At 40.8% G+C, this 25,029-nt stretch overlaps 1 protein-coding gene across 1 annotated transcript in view; it reads left to right on the forward strand.

Moving 5' to 3' along the window:
- thsd7ba (thrombospondin, type I, domain containing 7Ba) overlaps positions 1-25,029 on the forward strand; it is a 163,452-nt gene that overhangs the window by 110,915 nt on the left and 27,508 nt on the right. The window contains exons 14-15 of the mRNA XM_073473020.1: positions 9,220-9,486; positions 11,046-11,224. Coding sequence (XP_073329121.1) covers positions 9,220-9,486; positions 11,046-11,224 — 446 coding nt within the window. The remainder of the gene's footprint in view (positions 1-9,219; positions 9,487-11,045; positions 11,225-25,029) is intronic.

Below are 25,029 nucleotides of genomic sequence, written 5' to 3' on the forward strand. Positions count from 1 at the left end.
TAAAGTTAACTTTGGGCTTTTGGACTGAGAGAGGCAGCCCACACCTGTTTGACCACGTGTCTTTTGCTGAGAACTGTTGATGCGAATACCTCCAGATTTGTTTGCTGGTTGGACCAGCCAAACAACAATTAAACTGGAACAAGGATGTCTGTGATGAATACCATTTGGGCTGGCCGCTCTTGGGGCTTGTCGTGAGCTAGCAGCTGATGCCAACTTGACAGGGGTAAGCCCTACTGCCAGCCAGCAATCTTTTTTTTTTTTCTTTACGTGTTTCCAGTGTCGTTCACAGAAATGCACACACTTTGGGCCCTATTTAATGCCCATTGCAAATGTGTCATCAATAGTTTCTGACCAACACAGCTGTCATTTTCATATGCAGTGCCCATGTTGTGTAAATAGCAGATGTCAGCCTGTCCTCATCAGAAAAACTACAACAGTCGCCTATGAAAACAGCTTATTAGGACCCATATTTACAGTTTTTGTGCGGTGGCGACCTCTAGCGCCTGTAGTAATTATTACGGCTGCAAAGGAGGAAGTGAGGAGAAGAAGTACAAAGAGCGACAAACAAGCATAGGGCTTTCATTCAGGAGATAACTGTTCGTTCCCAGTGTGACACTAGAAGTCAAAGTTCTTACCAACATAGGGATGTTACGTCACATGGGTAATGTAACATAAGTTATGTAGGTACATTTGTAACTGAAGTTACAGAAGTAACTCAGTTGTTTTAACCCAAAACACACTGTTTTCCTAAATCTAACCAAGTAGTATTATTGCCTAAACCTAACCAAACTGTGTGCATATGACGATGGGCCATACACTGCAACGGTCATGTTGTTTTGGGAGTCAACCTATTCACTCGCTTTGGTATGAGGATGTGTGGCTAAATGTACTTGCACCCATGGGTGTGGTGTTTTAAAATGACGTGTAGTCAATGTTGCAGTATTCTTCCTGCTATTTAAAGTTCAGATTGTAATATGCGCCATAGGGAGGTTCATAACACGCATAGGGGGAGTTGGACATGCCCTAAATACACTTGGGCCTTGCACTTTAGACGCTGCCCGATCAATAGTTTAATAGTACCCCAAATGTTAGAGAGTGACCATAGTCTGGAAACTACTTTCCAGTCATTCATGTAATAGATAGATTAAACCCCATGACCCTGCACAGTATAGGCAGTTTAAAGAAGGGATCGCTATTAGCCCTGTGATGGAGTGGTCAGAGGTGCACCTTGCTCCTCCTGCATGTTGTTCAATGCATGCAGGGATAAACCCATTAAATCAATACCTGCGACTCCCTACAGTGTATGTTTCATGTCCAGGCTTCACAACCACAGTGGCAATTACCATCTTTATAGACTAATATGATCCTTGGCATATGATTTGCATCTTTAAGTGCTTGCATTAACATTTTTAAACAGCATATACATTTAACTGATTCTGATATGTTGATATAGTTACAATAAACAAATGACAGCTTGAAAGACGACTGAAAGTCTCCTTCCACCATAACCGCAAAAACACAAATTAAGATCTCATTTTCAAGGCTGTTGCAATTATGATGTCCTTCCTTGTCAAGGCGTCTGAAAACTTTAACTCTGTTTACTCTGAATGCCAGTTTTCTCGTTTGTTTATATTAATTATACCGATGCCCTAACATTAATGGGGTAATGATTTATTGATGTTTAAATGACACACATTTATGCAGATTAGCTGTAATCTGAATCTGTCTCCTGTCAGGATGAAATAAATGTATTTTTTTCCCATTGCTTTATTGGCAAGTATTGAGTTGTAGCTATTTTTTTTTCTAAAGCAGCATGTTGACTGTTGTATGTGTATTCAGACGTTAAGTTCTGTGAATTATTTCTGCCACAGATCAGAGAGCAGAGTTTGTGCGTGTAGCTGTAAGAGCTTAACTGCAGATAAATGGTTTAGCTACACTATCCAGCTTTGTTACTCAGCCATTCAGAATTGTTCCGACTCTCTTCTTTGTCAGACTAAGCTTTTAAGTACCTTGTGTGTATCACTTAGCCTGGCCTTTTATAGAAATACTGTAGTTCTAATGGTCAATTTGCCGTTTGGAAGTAAATTGATTTTATTTGATTCTATGGTTCTGTTTTTTCTTTCTTCTTATGCCCTCTCTACTCCATGTGCTCTGTGAATCCTTTCTTCAACTTTGTTTCTGCTCTCTAAGTGTCTGGTAGTATGCTGCATTTTACTCTACTGTTTAAATTGTATTAATTCACTTTTTTTTTCATTTTTTATTGAATGCACCATATAAATATTGATTGAGAATTTAAATCCACTCCTGAAAAATCCACTTAAATTTTCAAGAAAGGTGGTGGAAAACTGAACATATAGCACTAAGCTGGGGTGCAGGGAGAGGATTTTTCTGGGATTTATTATACACCGTTCTCACAGTACATGGATTTTACTGTCAGGCATTATACTACCAAAGAGATAGACTAGAGAGACTTGTTGTTTTATGACATTAATTTTATGCCAACTGTTCTGGGATTTGTGTTGTGAGCTTGAGCTACAGATGTTGTAGTATGTAGAAAATAAAAAAAAATGTATGTACCAATATAAATAATGACAATATTCTCAGTTATACTTTGTGAACAATATTAGCACTCAATACAATGATTGAATGCTTTGTCACCTACCTTTTAGATGTTGGAATAGCTGTTCCCCCTGTACGTCACTCTCCTAAGATGTTATTATAATCAGTTACAATGACCCTTAAAGCAAGATATGGCCAGATTTTTTGTTTAAAACATAATAATAAAAAAAAAAAAAACATTTTTAGCAGAATGTCAAGAAACAACAGAGTTGACATTATGTCAAAGACGTCAATGTGTTGCAGAGATGTCCTCTGAAGTTATCATGCTAACCAGCTAGCCCCGGCCCGTCCTGTCTCATAATACCACTACATCAAGAGCCGATGGTCCGATGATGATTGGCCCTGTAGATTCAGCTGGTAGATATATGCCAGTGGCAAGTCAGCGAGGTTTCACAAGCACTTTTAGCTCTTAGTGTTATAAATTAACAAAATAAACTAAGAAAACTGTATCATAGTCCCAGTAAATGCTGGAAATCACCTTCGTACTGTATCCCAGGTCATTAAACGGACCTCAGTTGGTGTTGGGGGCTGTTCATTCCCAGTTCCATGTCTAACTGTGTTCACTCTTAGGCTACTAAACCCGGTTGAGCTGAGCGTGGCTGCCCTTTGTGACTCCCCTTGTGATCTGAGGTCCTGGTTCAGGCAAACTTTAGAGCCACCTGCTCCATGACAAACTGAGTCGTGGTAACTTCCGTGGAGGACAGCTAGCAAGGAGCAGCAGCTCTCAGTAACTCTGGTGATATGCTGCCACCTGTATTTTCAGAGCTACCTTGGCTGTGTTTTACAAATTAACACCTTTAAAAGAATGAAAAAGAAAAAGGTTTTCTTTGATTAAACAGAATCTTTCTTCTAATTAAACACAAATTTTACATCCTGACGGACATGAAACTTGATATAAACTGTTTTTCAATCGATTCAATCATTTGTCAATTAACAGTGTTTCTTGAACAGGCATTGTGTTTTTTTATCAGTTAAAAAAAATTTAATCAGATCAATGACCGACCAAGGTGCAATGCACTTATCAAATCAAATGAAGGAGGTTCCTGTTTACATGTCACTATTCAGTTGTGTCTATCTGTTGACAGCCTTGTCGAGCTATTTCATCTGTGGCCATCACACAGTCAGCATTTGCAGATGCTTCTCAGGTCACTTCTGAAAGAAGGCTGCAGAGTGTCATGACTGTTAACGGGGAATGAGCAGAGGAAAAAAGTCTTCTAGTGATCTAATATTTTATTCAAATGCATAATGTTGAAACAAGTTGGATATTGCACACTTAAATAAGATTGTTTGTGATGCCTGTTAGCCTATGTGGTGCTTTTGCCTTTAATGTAGTTGTCAAAGTGAAGTGATGTTACACTGGCGCTCTTCAATCAAACACCAGCAGTGTCGTAGATTGAACAGATTGTTGGTGAATTGCAGTGCGGTGGCAGTGAGTTCACATGCTGTGAGGAATGTTTGCAATCAGACCCACTTCAGAAACAGATGGGCTGCTCATTGGGTGCACAGGACACCAAGGACTCCCTGGATCCATGAAACGGATAGGGGCGCACAAGTGTAGCAGGATTAGGAAACCTGCAGAGCAACTTTCACAAGGCTTGTGTTTGACTTTATTTTATTGTACAGTTGTACAAGTGTTTTATTTGTTATTGTCAATTATGATGATAACATACTAATTTCCTTCCTCTGTGGGGACTGTAATTTGTTAAAGCCACACATGCTTGTTGTTTAAAAAACAATATGTTTCCGGGCTCTATTCTGTTGGGACCAGCAGGGTTCATTTTAGCCAAACAATAAGGAAATAACCACTTAAAGGAACATAAAGCAATATAATACCAGGTGTCCCCTATAAATACAGCAGTTTCATTCTTATTTGTTTACTTTTAAATCAAGACTATGTAGCTTTAGAAAGAGAAAAAATGAAACCCTTCCTCTTACAAAGGAAAAGTTTCGTTCCTCAGTTCATTACACTGAGGGGTTTTGCTGTTACAGCCTTACTTGATCTGGTGTGACCACTGGCTTAAAGTGGCTATCGTAAGCCAAATTGGCAAACTTTACATGTACTTACTTACTTAAATACACGACTTTCTGACTCTTCTTTACTCGCTGCTGTGACACTACTCTGCAGCATGTCACATGTCAGTAAACACAACATTACTCACCAGGAGACATGTTTGGTTGCTACTTGGACCCATTTAGGTCATCTGATGATGATGTCTAAAGCCAGCTAGCTTACCTTCTGCGCCTGCATAAGATGAAGTAACTCTCCATGCCACCAGGTGTCGGTAGTCTGTATTCGTCATTTAAAAAAAAAAGATTCAGGACTATACAAACCGTTGTTATGATAAAGCAGCATTTTTCACACCACTCTCATTAATATAGCTACTTTTAGTCAAGAATATATCTGATAAAAAAGTTGTAGATGTTACTGGCTGTCAGAGGTAAAGAAACAAGAAAGCCTGCTATGATTTAGTGACATCATGGAAACAACAGCGACATGATCAAGAGACTTTCCCTTCCTTTTTCTGTTTTTCTTCTCAGGCACTGAAGGCAGGCACTAAGAAAAATTGAAAATGTTTCAGAAAAGTTAGAACGTCTCACATTATGGGGAGAATTATTCTAGAAATATAATGCTGTTAAATAGTTTGCCAATTATTATCTAAATTTCTAACTAATATCCACCAGTTTGTGGATCCACTGCTGATATATGTAATACATTAATAAGACTAATGGGTCTACAACTGTAGCACTGCACAGCTGTGCGTCTGACCTAAGGATGGCACTGGAGTTTGGCCTCTTCTTGTCCTCCTCTTGCCTGTGTAACGTAAACCCTTGAAGTAAATTAGTGAAAATATGAGGATTTGTCAGAAGCTTTTCATCCAGTTCCATGAGCTTGGTATGTCTCTCTGTGTTAAATGTGATGAACTGAATGCAATCCTTCCACGGAGGCCGGTGCCCTTATCAAATGCATCATTTGATTATAGCCTTGATATCTACTTCAAGAGGCATTGACAGTGGTAACTGTTATTTCTTTGAGCCATGTGAACAATGTACTATGGCAATGGTAATAAAAGCGGGATATTTATAGTTGCTGAGAACAGAACATCACAGCTCTCCTATATAATACTCTTCAATGATGCGAAGCAGACAATCAATCATGAGGAAGATTTTTGAGTGGTTGGACAGCTTGACAGGCTTTATCTGTTACTTGTCCAGATATTGAAAGTGACAGTGCCTGAGAGGAACACATGCCTCTCCGCTGCTGTGATGCTTTCCTGCTCATTCTCATCTATTAATGCTCATCGGATATAATGGACAGGATTAATTATTTGAAGCCTGAAGTGAAGTGCATTGAGAGGTTAGCTCTAATAGTCATAATGGACATTTTAATGGAGGTCTTCAGCTTGGAATAAAAAATTCATTTTCACCCTCATTAGACAAAAGAATTGAAGCTGGAAAGGAAAAATGATGACATGTTTCTAGTGTTGTTGCATTGCACTGAAATATTTTGACACCAAGTTTTACATTTAAAAGAAGCATCAGGGTATCACCTGGCAGCCCACAACTCTACAGCTACAAGGGGTTAACAAAAGCATGACAGGAAATATCTGAGATTATTAAATGATATTAAACGATACATGGCAGACTGAGGGAAAGTGGGTTCTCCGAAGAGAGAATTAACAGCGCTTAATCACAAAATAGATCCTGAGCTGAACATCACTGACTAATGATATAACAGTGCATGGACAGCTGTGCAGCTCATTAATAATAAACAGTAACCGCTGCATGCTGGTGAGAAACCTTGGATGGAGTAGGAAGCGAGGGAATAAATATGCACCAGGAGAAAAAAAAATGGCAGGAGATTTTTAAGCAGACAAGCCTTTCTGTATTTCCTTCTTCGTGGGAGAACAGCTACAGCGGTTTTGAGTCTCCTTGTTCTTCATGGTAACACACAATGGCTGTACTGTACGTGAGATGCCTAGATAAGATGCATTTGCATGCAAATGACATGCAAGAGTTAGAAATTGTCGTTTTGTTGAATAAAAAGATGATCTTGTTTATGTTGTGAATTCTACTTACACAGAATGATTTGCTTCTGTATTGTGTGGAAAAAACAATTACTCAGATCTGTTAGAGCGTACACTTGTAATGTGTAACACAGACATTAAGTGTGCACTGTTCCCAAGCTGCTTTAATGTTAGAGAAGAATTAAAGTTTAATATACTTTCAGATAGCACTAATCATTCCAAGGGGTCATCTGGAGTTCCTTCTGAACATGCATCACAGAGAAAAGAGCTTCCTTGCCACCAGTCATAGAGCACTTTAAAGCTCTGATAGGCTTTTCATTTGTTATGTTAGATCCCCCTGAAGGAAATCAAGTCGAAATAAAGGGAAGAAGAAGAAGAAGAACTACTGAGTAAAGTGTCCAACCCATATATTATCTCACATTTTGCGTTTTGTAACTAGACATTTAGAAAAAGCCATTTATTTGACCGTCTGTCATGAAACCAGATGTGAAAAGTGGTAAATACATCAAAGTTCAAATGCCTGTCGTAAAGAAACAAAAAGTGAAAATCGTCACATTTTAAGTAGATGTCTTGTCAGCGTCGATGGCTATTTTCTACAGTCAATGGTTGATGGTAAATGTAGTCAATTTAAACTATAAATGCCTCTGTTTGTGCCATATCGACCACGAAAGCTGAGTTCTGCTGCAGCAAAATCTGTTTGATGTAGTTGGTAGTCAGGAAGAACCATAGGCTACTGCTGCTTGGATTTCTAGTCTCTGCCTCTGGACAGCCAGGATGTGTGCTTCCTCATAAACAAAACGTGTTCTCTTGCTTGTTAACTAGCTCCATTTCCAACAGCTAAAATTGCATCCCCAAAAAATGCATGGGGAGGTAGGCACATGTAGGCACTGCTGGTATGGCGCCACATGAGGAGAACACAGCTGCTGGTTCATTGCTGCAGCATCCCTTTTCACACTGTGTATGAACGCTCCGTGTTAGCTACAGAGTGAGACATCTCGCCTCTTTTCAATCATCGATGAGAGTTGCACATGCGCATTACTTAACGGGCAGGATGTAGCCAATCAGAGGCAGAGTAGGGCGGGTCATGGCGAGCAAGGTAGTGTGATCTAAAATAATGCAGCTACAGCAGTGGCAACTGTATGTCTACTGACTGACTCGAGTTTATATATTTTATAATAAAAATATAGAAATGTATATTTATATAGCGCCTGTTACATAGTGACGCACATAAATTACGGAAATAAAGGCTCGACTCCAAACCAGGCGTTTCAGGGAGTGCAGGAGCAGTGTTTTCTGTGGGAGAGAGTAACTCTCTTTGGCATGGACTTTGGCAGAGTAATTGTCAATGGAGTGGGTGCAAATACTCTTCCTTCCTGCAGTATTCTCAAAGATTAGCAGCTGACAAAACTCTGTCTATTATGTGATAAACAAGTTCTTATAACTTTTTAACAATATAAATCCTGCATTATGCAGTTACTAAAAAACGTTTTATTATGAAGCAGCAAAATCAGGATATGGTGGATTACTTGTAAAGATCTGTAGACAAGGTGGAGGACTCACAAGCACGACTCAAATCCGCACAGTAAAAATCTAGAAGTCCTTTAATACAGATAAGGGGTCAAAACACAGGCAGGCAGTCAGTTCAGGCAAAAAGGCTGAGTCGAAAGAGCACGATCAAAGATCAAAACCGGGAGCGCTATACAAGGAAAGAATGCTGGAACACTTGACACTAGGGACAAGACGACCTGGCACAGAGAACAGGGAGCACACAGACCAAATACACAAGGAAGGTGGGGGTGATTAGAGTTGAAATACATCAGTACAAGGCAGACAATCATAGCTTAAAGCCAAAACAACAAAACAGTAAAATAAAGCAGATGTCTAAAAGTACAAACATGTATGCAGGAGAGAAACTAAACTTCAAACCACAGAGATTCGGTTAGAAGCCACACAGTTACTGGGAGCTTATCACACAGAGACTTTCAAACTGTTTTTCCCTCTGGTTTCCTGCATAGATATGAGTTCAGTATTGCAATACACACTTGTTTGAGGGGGGAGGGTCATCAAGGGTTGCCTACAGAGCCGAGATGTCAGCACAGCCCTGTTTTGAGGCAGATTGGGCGCGCTGTGGCCCCACTCTGGAGATGGTCCATCCATGTTTAGCCGTGATCTGGCATGCAGGATGGTCTCCAGGACCTAAAACCTCATACAGATAAAACATTCTTTGCCTCACTTACATCCAACAATCTATGCTCAGTTTATAATAGTTATTACTGGTGATCCAGTTTACTGACCTGCTGACATTGTAAGATTACAAATGCATTATAAATGATCATAAATAATTGACCAAAAGAAGTCATTGTACTTTATAGTTTCATTTCTATGTTCATCAGAGTTCCTTATTTGCCATGAACTGATTGAATGGCTCTCCATCAACTGATGTTTAAAGCAAACAACACATCTAATCATGTATTCAGCAGCTCATACTCTATTCCAGTGATGGAAATAGTCCTGCAGTGTTCATCACCCACCCAGTGCACACTAACTTTTGCTTAATTGTCCATCTTCTACTCAGGTCGCAGTAAAAAGAAGGACCATTGCCTGAATGAGAAGTCGCACCCACTGGAGGAGACAGAGACGTGTCCCTGTGATGAGTTTTTGTCCCAGCCCTATGGGAACTGGTCGACTTGCATCCTTCCTGATCCTTCAGCTCCGGGGTCCCTGAAGGGCTGGATGAGCCACCGGGAGGTAAAGGAGTGTGGCCAAGGTCTGCGCTACAGAGCGGTGGCCTGCATCGACCAGCAGGGACACCTGGTCGACCCCACACTCTGTACAGACTCAGGTAGGACTCAGAGAAATATATTCAACTAATTAATGTTGTCCCTTGTTGATGTTAGTTGGTTTCTGATCTTTATAAACAAATGTCTGTAAATGAATGCATAAAAAGGGACAAGCTTTTGGTAATGGAAGTGTTCCTGTTTCTATTTGTAGTCGGAGTAGTATTGACCAATCAAATTAGATTTAGCTTTGGTGGCATGCAGGCAAACAGTCCATGTGGAGACCAGAAGAGGCAGAACGCATTGACAACAATGTACAAGTGACATATCCGTCCTACATCATCTTTAGTTGACGAGGAACCTGCAGTAGCTAGTTGATCAAAGAAATATGTTGATTTAAAAGACAAAATTAACGTACAACAGTTTTTGCAGCTGTGCTGACCGTATCCATGCGTGTTGCTGTTTTCTGTCACTGCTCTTCATGGATGTGGCTTGGTAGCCTGCTAGCTACAGTATGTAGTGAGATGACGTCCACATTTTCAATCCCCTCTGGCAAGCATTGATTGGCAGTGCTTGAAGTGGGCCAGTGTAGAAGCACTTCTACATTTTGCTCTTTGGTGTCCCATGACTTCTTCTTGCGCACCAGCACTTCTCAGAAGCTGCCAGTACTCTTTTATGCCCTCTCTATGTTAGATTCTCTGGGCGATTCATAATGGCCCTAAATAAACTGTGATACCAGGGGGCACTACGAGACAGTCACCAGTCTGCAGCCTTGCCTGCCTGCTTCTGTCTTTTTCGATGCTGTGCGTACTTCTTTTGTGTGACACACTAAAAGTAGTGAGAGAATGTATCTAGAGACGCACACATGCCAACGTAGTCCGACTGGCCATGGTCCACTGTTTCTTTGCCTGGCTCAAACGTAGTGGGCACAACACCAGACCTATTGGAAATCACTGAGCAATTCTCAGATGTGGGCGGCTAGAACCAGACTAACACTGTATTGATTTCAAGGACTTCTATCAAAAGTGAACGATTCTTCCAAAAGGCATTTTTAGGAAAATATCAGTTATTTTTAATTAAATTACTGCCACTTTATTTTCTCCTGAGAGAGACTGACTTTATACTTTTATCTGCTCTTGGGTAAGATGACTTACAGGCTTTTTAGTTAAATAAAAACAACTTTATCAGTAGATGCCAGTATATTTATGCTATGCTGTACATAAGCAGTCGGAATAATCAGAAATTAAACTGTCATGTTAATGAAACCCTATTTGTAATGCAGTCTTGCAGCTGGTGGCTATTGGAAATGTCTTTGTCCCATTTTTCTGCACATTTCAGTGTGAGAGACAGTTGGTTGGAATAATGCTAATAAAGTTATCCGGAGACAGCAAACAAACAAAAAGCATAATACAGTGTGAAAACCCAGTTTTAGTTTGCCGTGTTGGCACAGTGTAGGAATGAGACACTCATTAGTCAGATAATTATCTCCTGGTGTCACAGCGAGCAAGTCCAAGGTCTGGCAGAGCGCAGGCCAGTGGCACGTCTGTCTGACATTATTAATGTGATCCTCACTGCAGACGCTGAATCAGGCCTCCCCCTCCCGTCTGCTAATGTTCAATTTCAGGCTACATGGTGGAGGTTTGCCACATCCCTTGCCCCCTGGACTGTAAGCTCAGCGACTGGTCGGCGTGGTCGGCCTGCAGTGCATCCTGTGGGAGTGGGTTGAAGATCAGGTCCAAGTGGCTCAGGGAGAAAGCTTTCAACGGGGGACGCCCATGCCCCAGGCTGGATTTGAAAAATCAGGTAAGACATGAGCCAGTGCTTGTATTTCCTTGGCATCCTGTTCAGTACAAGAGGGAAACAAATTGTGGAAGGTGACTGTTGTTATTACAGAATATCAACCCAATCGCCAGAATAAATGTTAGCTGAGTGCATTTCTGCAAAACCACCACCACCATCCCCTCCACCTCTTGCTGCATCAGGTGGCTAAAAAGCATTTTATGTGACCAAGATATGCCAGGTTTGGTACACATGTCAACCTTGGACGTATCTGTGGTTTGCAGAAACTTCAACTGCTAACATAATATCCTGGCGACTGGGCTGGAGAATACTGATGTGAATATTATCCGTCTGTCATTAAAGTGGAAATTAAGTCATATTCATGTCCTTTTTAAGCCAATCTGAGCCATTGTCTGACTGTATTTCTGTCCCAAAAGATAAAAAAATACAGTTCCTCATTTTAGTTTCCAGAGTTGACCTCATCATCCATCTACATTGTTCTCGACTCACTTCATCCCTGAATTGATTGTTTCCAGGGACACATATAATAGAATGCAAATAAACCCCGAGTCCACTCATGTTTACCGCTAACAGCACATGTAACAGGAAGGCCATGCTAAATGTAAACAGATTAATCTGCATATTGCGAATAGTTTCCACAGTGCCCCTCATTTTACACAGCATCCTCTCACTGGGAACATTAGTATGATGCATGCATCTTTATTTTTTACACATCTCCAGTATGCGTTTGGAATACATTTTCCTTCAGCCCTGGTTGGGTTACAGCCCAATGCCATCACGACACAGTGGAATTGTTGCATTCTGCTCACATTTCAATGACAAGGTTTATCATCCATCAGCCAGTGGGACTCCTGGGTGACCTGTTCATTTTCTGGTGTCTTCAGACAGACATGCAAGACATGCCCTTTCCTTGACATAAAAACAGGGCGCTGTTAAGTAACAAGAAGAAGGGGGGCAGAGAGGGAAAGGGGACAGATGGGAGCTTTTGATATTCCATAGTCAGGTTTTATCCGTAGCGCTGAATATTTTGTGACAGCATCTCTCTCATGGGGTCGTGGTTTAAAGAGGGGAAGTGTTTTATGAATGCTTCAGTACGCTTGAATGGGTTTGAAAGGACACTTCAGTTTGTAGAGGTCAGTATGAAAATGAGACACGGCTGTGTGAAAAATATTCCACTGTGTTCGAGTGGAGATTTGTGTACAGATGGTTAAGTACCCACTAACAAGGTCTATATGGCCCCTGTAGTTATGCCCTGTAATAACCCTCAACACTGAAATTGGAGCTCGCTATTGCCAATGCCCTCGCGGATTTATCCTGGGGGTGGACAAGGCCTCAGCGTTAACATTATCAAACTGGCAGCTATTTAATGTACATCTGTCTGAGGTGTGGGTGGACAGATACTATAACCTTTCAATAGTTATTGTTGTGTTAAGCAAGAAAACTCCTGGATGATAAGTGGTTGCTTGACATGGACTCAAAATGCCTGCTTTCTCCTTGAGCTGGTGCACTTCACCGTTCAACCTTCACACCTTCATTTGCGCTCAATCCGATTTCCATTTTTTACCCCTACCTCGCATTTTCAAGCGTCCCCTTGACCATCAGCACAGAGTTACAAGTGGTAGAGGTTTAAATCTGCCCCTATGAAATGGGACAACCCTTCAAGACCCTCATACATCATCTGTTGCCATCGATGGCGTTTCTGTAAATCGACACGATTGGACATTTCCAATATGCCGTCTGTGGCAATCCTGGTAGCTATTTTCACATTGCAATTTTCCATTTATATGATGGAGATAGAAAAGTATGGACGCAGGCAGTTTGTTGCCAACTTCAAGCTATCAATCAAATAAAAAGGAACAGTGCTTCATAGCGATGCTTTTTGGCTAACATTAGCAACCTGTGCTCCTATCCTGCCTGTCTGCACTGATATTAGATGAGTGTTAACAGCAGCAACTTCACTGCCGCTGCACTACATCAAAGGGGTGGAATGCAACATTGAAATACCTAAAAAAAGCAAAACTCTAACCGTAAACTAGCTTGGAAATCTCTGTATATGAACATGTACAGTACAATAACATAACAGGGAAAAAATCTGGCTCTATAGCTTGGTGAAATTGTTGTTCTGTGCCCAGTTTTTCTTCTAGTGGTGCTTATACGAGGCTATTGCCTTGTTGTACAGCTCCGGATAATCAGATACCAACATTATCAGCTCCTCCGTGTTTGCTTCTGATCCGTGTCAGCCCCTTTCTGTTTGATTGGCCAATCCCAAACGCTACCGCCATAAGTTCAGCATGATGAACTCTGAGTGGCAGAGAAAAATCTGTGCACGTTCACCGCAAAAATCTCTTCTGAGTCCAACCGCTGCGGTCGAAATCGCTTTTCCTCTGCTGCCATTGCCTCATTGAAATGACTGGAGGCAGCGAGTTACTGTGACGCGGTGTTAGAAAAGCCCTTAACACTTTGCCCTACCCCTCTATCCGAACAAGAATTGTGACACCCCACCAGTGAGTGTAAATGTGCAAAACGGAAAGGTAGAGCTAAGTGGTAGGGGCACAGGGAGTGAATTGGGATTGTGTCTCTATCTTTGATGCTTCATTTAGTCTCTGTTAGGGTACAGTGTGAGAATATTCACATTCTTAATGGCTACCCTCCTCTCCTTCAAACACTTGCCCTCTTATCACCCACTGTGAACTACTCTCTCGCCAAAGCGTGGCCTCGCTCCCACCGGCAGATGTTTCCCCTCGAGCCGAAGGCCAGAAAGTGACTGGCTTGACAGAGATGAAATTTACAGCGCGCCACAACTCATCCTCTCATCACATGGCTGAGTGAGCAAGAGAGATAGGGAGAGAGATAGAGAAGGGAGAGAGAGAGAAAGTGCCACTGTGAAAATAACGAGCGGAAACGGCCACCCTCGAACACACAGTCCGACAGACTGTGTAGGAGTTGTGCTATAAGGTAAGCTGTTGCTGTTAATTAGATAGTCTGTAAGATTTCCGACATTGGGAAAATGCGATCAAGAGCAAATGTAATCGAGATGAATAATTCATGCATCACCTCACTGAAAACCTGTCATTGCAGATCTCTTGGCCCCTAAGAATCAAGCATTCAAGAGGGAAGAGAGTAATTAAAGAACAAACTTTCAATGGATAGTTACTAATTGTACTTTAGGTATGCTTTCTATTGACTGTTTGCAAATTCCCCTCCCAGGAATCAGAGTTTAGCAACTGTAATCCTCACAGCAGGCCTGTCAGGTTTTTGATTTCTCCACGTTGAAGCAGTGTGCATGGAGCTGTAATAAGACTTCCTCCGTATCTCCTCTTACGTGGTCCTAATTAGATTTGGTGGAGTTCACACTCCAGCAGTTCCACCCAAACTCGTTATCCGAACCAGCGTTCGCCAAACACATCAGTTAGTCCGTTTCTCTCATAACAATAAAAGTGAAACATACTGTTTGAAAAGACAAACAACAACGCATCGTAACCACTGTCTTGCTTGGCCAATTATATAAGCTCAGCAGACAAACACAGTTATGTTATTGTGCTATTTGAAAGTATTGCATCAGAAGAAACGCAGCTGCATATTCTGAAAGTTGAAGTTGGTGTCTTCATTAAGGACAGTTTGACTAGACATGGCTGTTACGCCTGTAGTGGAATATCAAACTTGAAACATTTCTATTTTAATGCAGTCACATTGCGGAAACTTGCACACTTTTATAAGACAGTGTAGGTGAGTAGGATGTTGATAGATGTAGAGTGATCCTTTCTTCACATGCATTTGTCAATAAAACCTTCCTGTGTGGACACACTTTGGCCATATTCTAAGAAATTACATAAATTATCATATTTAAAGCTGCTGTGTTTCTATTTTGCAGTTAGCAATGCCCTCCCTCCTTTATACGTCACCACACCTGCTCGACTCCTTTCTTTTTTTCCAAGGCAGCTCTCTTTCCTTCTGTCTTTTCTTCAAGCGTTTTCATCACCCGGAGTGCTGGAATTGGTAGCTTGACCTGTTCCTCCATTGCCAATGTAGGTACCAGAACAGGAGGATCCCTCTCTCTACCTGTTACCTGAGCAGACATGATTGCCTTTTTATGGAGTTCTGATGTCCTGATTGGATAAAGTTAGCAGAGATACCAGAAAATGGGAGACATGGGTTACTGACCAAACACTCTATAACAGTGATTACTGTTGGTATACAGAACTTTTTAACACTTAATTTGATGGGAAAATAATGCTCACAGCAGCTTTATTATATAGATCTCTGCTTTTTAAAAGTAATATCAAAACACCCGCAGATATTCAAGTGGTGATGAACTGATGCATCTTCACACATTGATTTCACAGTACAGCTATTTAGAGCCTGTATGTGAATACAAGCTTCCCTGAGAGACTGCTACAGAGAGCTCAAAGATGTCAAAGCAGAGCTCACTGAGAGACACAACACACTGGATCCATAATTACAGGAGACATTTGAATTTCATCAAAACTCCCACAAGTGTCTGCCAACAAATGCTGAGATATCAAGCGCTGTTTGTGTTATTTCCATACAATTCAACACAATTGTCTTGACTGTCTGCCAGCCCCTGTGCCAGTCAGATAGTTATTTTTCATTCTATTAATGCCTGTGGCCTTGAACCCATCCACTCTGGCTCTGTCCTGTGGAGAAACATACTGTCCAACTCTGATGCTGCGAGGCTATATGTTGCATGTGGTGGGAGGTTTGTGTGAATGTGAATAGGGAGATGCCTGGCAGGTACAAAGACAGGTGCCTGATTTTGTGGTGATGATGAGCCAGCATTGGACACTGACTTTACTTTTTGACTTTTTCAGTTAACTCTTGTATTATGCAGCTTATGTTTATGTTACAAAACTTACGCAACAACTACTTTAAAGCCCTTTTTATTGCTTGGATTAAGTTGATTGTTCAGCTTTTGCTGCCCTGCTGTTGTGTGATGTTTGGGCTATATATTCTTTATTTTTGCTCTTGCCTTTTAATTGTTTGTTCTTGTGGGTGTGTGTGTGACAGGGACCCGTTAAAAACAAGATGTCGCATCTCAAAGAGTTCAGTGGAACATAGTTATCAGAAAACTATCAGCGCTTAATAGTTATGCCCCTGCACAAACCACGTGTGTCACATGTTGAGCATGGGTCCACATCATGAGGAAACATTCATGTTGTTAATACCGGTGAATACACCGTCCTACATCCTCATGTGAAAGGCCTTATATTTTGCTCATTCAGGTTCATACTTCTATTTTGGCTGTCTACGAAAAGTATGTTTACATGCTTGAATGCTCAAAAAATGCTTTAAAGGAGCAAAATACAACCATTGAATTCAAGTTTTTTCTCTTTTACCGAACTAAGATGAGCTTAAGCCCCATTACCTTGTTATAAAACACACACTCGCACAGTTTTAGTTTGTAGTCCTGATCAGAGACACTGTAAATCACCCCAGTAGTGTATCCCCTGTCTTCAAACTGACATCAATCGGCCTCAGAGAGCGTGCTCAGTCCCAGTCTGCTATCCAGCTGTGTTCACTGAGAGGCCCCTTGACTGAGCCGGGTTGCCCTTGGTGACTTCCCCCATTATCCAAGGTGGCAACGTGGGCAGACTCGAGCCTGCTAATAAGGCCACTTAGCTTCATGGCTAGCAGAACTACTCGCTGACAGCAGCTAGTCGCTTCATACAAAGATAGCTACAGCATGCAGTAGAAAGTCCAGTACAGTGAGTCTGCTCTGATTGATCAACTCACACAGGCCTGAGCAGGCACCACCCACCATGCTTCTGCATCAGATCTGCTGGTGTTTTTCTACACCCATGGCTATGCCTGGGCCATTCACGAGGGTGGTGACTTGTAACATTGCAACCTTATGGAAGTCCTGACAGCTCACTTGAAGGCCCAGTTTCTCCATACATGCATTTTTTCCATGGGTTGAGCATTTGGATACTCTTTGAAGTTGTCTCTCTTCTTCTACACCAGGCTGCTAATAAAGAAGGGCTTTTATTCTGCAAGCTGGCATGCCAACAGTTAGATCGTGCTACTTCAGGACAGATTTATCAAGGAAATAATCATGTGTGTGCTCCACATTCACTGCTGCTGACAGCATCCTGCAACTCTGAGCAACGACCAATCTAACACCAACAGTTACCCATAAACACACTTAAAGGCTTGTTTTTCTGCCCATGCTGTTGGAGGCTTGGGATCATTGCAAAATGATTTTATTCCTATGTATCAACACTGTCAACACTGAGTTCCCAAGCTCATTGCTTTAGTTCACTAAATTGAGCATTTGGAGCTTGCTTGGTGCTCACATATCATCATCCGATGTCTTGGCTCAGTTCAGCTTCGTGTTTGTCTTCTTGGCGAATGTCAGTAAGCTATGAGAGTGCTGATGCTGCTCACTGTTTTTCTCAGGATGCTTTGAGCTGCTTTGCTGTGGTGCCTGAGTAAAAGAACAGCCGAGAATACATTCGAATACAGTTCATTGTAGGTATTAATTTATTGAGGGGTTTTCATTGCCTCCCACAGAGCTGCTGGTGCCTGCTGGTGTGGCTGCCAAGTTAAGCTCTCATGGTGCTGCTATCTGTCCATGCCCAAGTTTTTTTTTTGTTTCCTTTTTGGCAACTTATTGAGATTTTTTATGCTACTGGTTACAACAGCAGCAAATTTTGACTACTTATGTCAGCACTTGGTTAGTGTCGAGGTATTGAGGCCTCCATTAATGTTGTTGGCATTGTTTTTGTGAGCTTTCTCCTATTTTAACTCTGTAAACTGCGGTCACTGGGAGAAAGTTATATTTGTATATTGGTTTCAAATCCCTAATCCTCACATACTCCTTGTTTTATTGGCTCCAAGGCAAAAACAGCAAATTTTTTGGGTCATCACATTCAGATTTTCTCAACTTAATTCAGCTCAGCAAAAAAAGAAACATTGAGTTATGTGACAGCTTGCTCAGCTGTTTAAAGATCATAGATGAGGCCTAAACAGCTGAGCTCTTGTTAAACTTCTCTGGATTTGCTGCTGGACTACGATCACACTCTATGAACTCATGGCCATCTGCTGTTTATCAATGCTGCTTTTCATAGAGGAGATTTTGTCTGCTCCAAGCCAAGACTCGTGAGCTTGTAATTTGAATACGTTAATGAATTATCTGCTGCAAAGCTGATGTCTCTTATCGTTACACTGTGTATCATGGTGTTTCATGGTGGTCAGTTCCGAGTCCATGCTTATCAAGAGTCCGGAGAAGCTCGTCCTTTCTCTACCTCAGACCCCTGCATGGTGAGCACAGCTATGTACTGTATCTGCTGCTTATTTCCTACCATGTCGTCAAGTCATTATCCTGACGACAGTGTTGAGTCCTGTCTCTTTTCTGTTCTTAAAATTACATCTTAAGAGAAGTCAAATAGTCACTGTTGTGTCTACTGTATCACTGATGGACAGTGATACAGGACACTACATTAGGATGATGTTTATAGAGCAACAATTATAAAATTAACCGATAAGTCGATCTCTTGAAAAAAGTCATTTTGCAAGCAAAAATATGAAAAATTTGCTGGTTCCATCATCTTAAATTTAAGGATTTGCTGCTTTTCTTCATCATTTAAGATAATAAATGAAGGATCTTTGGGGTGCATCCATTTCAATGTTAAAACCAAGGAGTTGTTTGTGGACAGGTCAAAAAAGTTGGACGATAGCCAGCTAAAGCAGGCACTGGCATAACCATTTCAAGAATGTCAGGCTGTGTGTTTTGCCCATGGACACATGTGGACAGGAGAAGCTGGTTATCAAACTGCCAACAACAATCTTTCTTAGCTACAGCAGCCTCAAAGTGGAGATGCAGGTTCTCTATTCTTTCCTCAAAAACAAGGTGGACTGGACTGACAACATGGAGAGATATGCTCTGCACAATGGACAATGGTTTCCCTCGAGTATGTGGGGTTGTAACCATCCATTATGTGCAACACCTTCCACCCACTGTGTAGGACTGAAGTGTCCTTGGCAGCTCGTCTGGTGCCAGGATGCTCCACCTATAGTAAATGAGAGAAGCACCTCCTCCCTACTGTTTTGTGGCTCTACAGCCACTGTTATCTTCAGTGGACGACAATAAAACCTGAATTATAAGACGACCATAATATTATCCTGGTGTTTTTAACTGCATTGTGTATAAGCCTCTTTGCAAATTATCTTATACACGCACAGCTTTGAGGTTTTACAGTAAACAAGAAACAAAAAAAAATGGCCCACACACTGCAGAGCTACAATATCCACTTATTTAATGTGACAGAATAGTGATGATTCGAACAACTCGACTGTTCATCAGACCAAAGTGAGACATGCACGACAGGGGAACAGTCACAGGAACAGTCATATGAAAGAGTCTCTGATGAGTAAAAATGCAAAAGTACACAAATATATGCATATACATAGACATAAATAAGAATTGCACAGCGTCGCTAATATGAAGCCCAATTGTGAGATGGCACTTAAAAAGCCGCCTCTGACAGTTAGTAAGTTACAATACACTAATATATAAACGGACACACAAGAGGCTATATCATTGAGGGAAGATACAACATTCTCATAAAACATCATATAACAAGAAAAAATAGCTATAGCAAAAATACATTAGTATACAAGATTATATGTCATAGTTATATTTACAGTAAACAAGCAAGACTTTGTTGAACCACTTGGTCACTCTCACTTGTGTTATATGTTCGACTGTTTTATGTCTTACTGCCTGATGCTTTTAATTGGCCTTGTCCTCTGTTGTCTTCACAACTGTGGACTATAATTCATCAACATTTTAAAGTAAAGTCACACTGGATTCATTCCTCTTATACTGGCTTGGCAAAAAAAAAAAATCTTAATAACAGGATGAAGCCTAAGCGAAGTTGGCTGTTCTCACCGAAAACGAAGGAGTTCCCAAAGTAACTGTGATTAATCCTCTTGCAACCCAATTGCCAAAATAAATGCTGGCAGTGTACCTTTCTGCAAGCCACAGATACTTTGAGACTTAACGTGTATTTATGTTGTAACTTTAAATTTCTTTAGATTTAATTTTCCGTTATATGTCTTGGCTTAAAATACCTACAGTAATTTGGTTGCTACAAACACGGCAGGAAATTTAAAAGTGTCTTTTCAGACTCTTGAGACGCAGCCTCAAACTGTGGCCACTGGCTTGGCAGCCTTCTCACCTGTAACTCTTCTACCATATCCTCCCAATATGACAGTCAGGTCATAAACATACAATGTGAACATCATATGTCAATATCATACGTAGGCCTATGAACTCATCAGTGGTTTGCAGAAACACGAATTGGCAACATTTTATCCCAGTGACCGGGCTGCCTCTGGGGACCATTAATATATTCAACAAATGTCATAACTATCCAATCTTCTTTGTTTCTGTCATCCATCTGGGTGCTGTCCCTCTGTCAATAGCCAACAACAGCCCAGAGCAAGTCTATAAAATGTCTGAATCCCGGATATCAATAAAAAGATTAAAAAGAACAAATAGATTTCTTGTTTTTACTGGAGTTCACCCGGGTGCTAAAACTAATTTCTCTCCCACATTAGAACGAAATACTTTTGGAGCTAGCTTCTGATGCAGCTTCCTAAGGCCAATGAGGTGTAATTAAAGTAGAGCAGTGCTCTTGCATGTGTAATGCTCCTGCTTTAGTCCCAGCCCAAAAAGCAAGGTGTCTCCTTGCATTACAAACGATGCATAATGTTAAGGCAGCCTGGTGGCCAGATAGGCTACCTTTGGAGCCTCTCTGTCTTTGCTTTAAGCCTCTAGCCACTCAGGTGGCCCTTAGCATTTACTTCAAATACAAAGGTTAATCATCACTTCTCCTCTGTAATTAGAAAAACAAATTGTGTTAAGTAACTGAGTGAATATTGAATACAGGCTCATCATTTGATACCTGGGATGACTTTTGTAGAGACTCAGTTGTGGCCCATTTATAATCCAATAAAACATAAAAATAACCACCAAGCTCTCGTTTTTAATCGGCATTAACTCGATGAAAGAAGTTTTTATTTGTTTCCTTGAATTTAACAATTAAGTAAAATTATTTGACAATGCATTCGCATAATTGCTTCTACCAATTAATTTTCTCTTCGCCTCTCAGCCTTGGACCAAATGGCTTTTTGTTGTTATGCCAATGATAATAAAGCAAATAGAAAAATCATCATGATAAGACTACACAAAGAGACGAGCAGTAGAATTAACATTTAAGAGGAATAAACTTCAGGCAAAACGGCACAGATTGGGCCTCCAGGTGGTGTTGTGATCTTAGCAGGGTTTAAATGTTTGAGTATATTGCTCTTATAAAATTTGGAAAATAGTGGTAATAACTCTGATACAATAGGGGAACTCATTCCCAAATGTCTGTGTAACCGTGTGAAAACGATCTTTGATAGCGATTATTAAAAGCTGGTGCAGGGTTAAGTGCTTGTGAAATGTCTCTGCTAATGCATTCCTGCCTAGTTGAGCTGTGTCCCCGTAATAGATTACAAAGTGAATGAGAAAAGCAGATTATTTCAGGGCAGGAAATAGAGCTTGATGGTCAAATAATTTGTGTAATTATGGATAGTCACGTCATTGCCTTGCGGCAGAGCCAACACAGCTGTTGATCCAAGGAGGATGTTGGGCATAAATCTTGTAAGGCCTCAAGTTCTTTGACGTCCTTGGTAGTTAAGAGTCATAATTGGAAGACAGTTGGAGGGAGAGACTATGATATGTAATCCAACTCAAAACTGAAATCAATTTTAGAGCAGTTATGTTCATGTCACTTGAGGCTATATGTGGGTATTCGTGTGATACTGACTGAAAATGGAGAAATTACAGCCGATTGATCATTGCAGGTTCACAGCGGATATGCTTTGTTATGCAGTACAGTATTGTAAGGAAGCCTTGAGAGGCAAGTGAGAGAAAAAAGTCTGGTGATTTCTTTTTTTTTAAAAGCAGAAATGGACAACTTTTTCAAATTCCCCCCTCCTGCTGTTTCCCTGGCACTGAAAAGACAGCGTTAGCAACGTGGCTACCGCTAACAACCTGGTTACTGTTCAAAGCAAAAAACATTCACAAGACTTCCAATTTAATTTCCAATTTGACTTCCTATCCCAATCTCAGTGCTATGAAAAGGCAGAGTAAAACAACTGGTTGTATTAATAAGTAGGTAGAAAAAATGCAGGTTTTGTAACACCAGCGCTCTCCATGGAATGAATGCCCTTCCGTTCACTCTTGTTTTTACCTCGGTCTTGTTTTCACCTTCTTTGCCTTCTCCATCAGCAGGGGTTCTTTTTCTTTTGTAGTGTAGAGTTTCTAAAGTTATACCAGTTGTCCCACCGTTACCTGGGGATAGTTTTTTATCGTTTTTAGCTAGCAAATCCAGCCCGGTGGCAGACCAGATAGCATAGTGAAAGCAAGGTTTACAGGGACCCAACCTATACGCAGATGGTGTTATTTTTCTAGTTTTTTTCCAAGTTTCACAAATCAAAAAACACCGAGGAACTTGTGATGATTAACCTGGCGTAACCTTTTTTTCCCACCTGTTCTTAAGTCATGAACACAGGAGAGAAATAATATTAGATCAAAAATGCTTTTCCAGATTATTTTTTTTTTTTGTACTTGCCCTATAGGAGTTCTGTAATATTGAGTTATTGTGTGTGCCAGCAAGCTCACAGCTTTATTTCAAATACAGTAAGCTACATGCATCAAGTTCCACTGGCAGTCTTGCTGCTTTCAAGAGATCATCTGAGTCATCCCACCGTTTTAAATCGTCAGGAAGTGTAAGGGGATCTTTACTTTGTCAGATGACATACTCGTTGTTGTGATTCAGGTTTCCAAATTAATAGTTTTGCATCTGTCGGTTTGTTGGTACAGAGTGTTGGTTATTTGAACAGCCAACACACATTTTAATGCAAATTGTTTCTGGCCGTGTGGCTGCATTTCATCCTGTCTCTCATCATTTACTCTCACTTAGATTTCAGTTCTCAGCAACAAACAAAGGTTGTTTTTGCATCAGTACCATGTGTCTTTTCTGAAAAATCACAAATATATGTTACTCTCACTGACAGTCATCCTAATGGCTGCTGTAAATGTAGGCACACTCTCAACGTATCATCTCACGGGTATATTTAAGGGGTCATCATCACACGGGAATAGATCCCACTGTGTTTCTCAGAGGAGCCATTGCTTTCTAACTCGTCCCTGGGCCTGCTGACAGTAATAGGGCCGTTTATTTGAAGTTTTAGTCACACAATGACAGTTAGAGAGATGTATAGAAGAGAGTCCTCCTCTTTAATGCTTTCTATCCAATTTTCCCTCTGTTTACAATAAAATAAAATCCCTGCAGGAGGGCCTCCTTCTGTATATGTGTGTTTATTTGTGTATGGGTGTGTGTGTGTTTTCTTTGTATGTATGCATCATTGTGCAGGCAATTAGACTATGTTTGTCTTTCTGCATGGGATTCTCATCAAGTCTTTGTAGATGTGTATGTTTTTTGGATGGGAGTGATAACCATTATCTCATACAGCCATTGAGAGAATTTCATAAGAATGCAATTTACTTTCCGTCTTATGCGCATTTATTTTCTATAAGACTGGGACTTTAAATTTAGTCATAATTCGGTATAGCCTCTTCACTGGAAATGAAGATGGTTTTAAGCGGATCCGTTCAGATACGCAAAGCAAAATCATGAATGAAAGAATGATGTTCGAAATAGTGGCTATTTTGATATCCAGGGGGATTTGCAGCTAGCATTTACACTGAGTCTGAGTCTGAGTCTGAGTCTACACTGATCGATGCTCTTGCTATTTGTGACGACATGCAGCATATATTCTTTGGCTCAAACAAGCATACTAAGAGTCTAGTGAATGTCCAGTTAAAAGGTATCTGTGTTTATAGAACATGCAGCCTGTTCTCACTCCCAGCGTGGTCAGTGGCCCTACACTTCTAAATATGATGCTGTAGTAAGCCCTCTAGTTTCACTTCTTGAAGCGCCTTCTAGTGCAGTAGTATAAAAGAGAGCAAGAAAGGTCAAAGTCAGGGGCAGTTGGGGTGGCTGGATGGGTCATCCACTGGACTTTCCCACCCAAGAACAGGGTTTTGCGTCCTGTTTCTGACTGTTACAAGGTTACAAGACTGAATGTAGTTATTTTAACTGAAAAAAAGATCTTTTTCTATTACCTAACAGTAGTAAAAAGTATTTTTTGTGCCTAAACATGACCAAACCTTGACTATTTGACAATGTTGATAACAGTCAAAAAGTCATAGTAAGTCATAATATGTGAACTCTTTGTCAGCAAGCTTTATTTTGAAAACTAACTGGATCTTGTATATTACGCATTATTGCTAACTTGATCGCTGAACCCTTCACGTGAAACAAAACTGATGCCTGAGTCATGGTTTGAAGCTTAAGGCCCTTGATCAAGCTGCTGTATTTGACAAGGTGGGAGTAAGAATGTGTTGGAAAACTTCTGTCTGTTCTGTCTTCACAGAATTTTATTTAAATGTCACGTTCACTGTGCAAAATAATTGACAGCCTTACCGGTTTCTTTCAAAAACACAATAGTTACTGTTAGGAACCCTGTGTAGATACAGAGCACACAGCCCCTCTGAACATATGCTCGTTGACGCCGACTTCCCTCTCACCATCTCCAGACAAATTAATTTCTCAGAGTTGCCTTCAGCTGCAGGTCTGGCCATTGCACAGCTGTTGCAACCAACTGCAGCGCTTTAAAATTCTCTCAACACTATGAATCATTCAGTTTGGCAAAATATCCGGGACTGCAAGAGTCAC

Source organism: Pagrus major, chromosome 9, assembly GCF_040436345.1.
Source record: "Pagrus major chromosome 9, Pma_NU_1.0".
In the NCBI taxonomy this organism is placed as follows: Eukaryota; Metazoa; Chordata; class Actinopteri; order Spariformes; family Sparidae; genus Pagrus; species Pagrus major.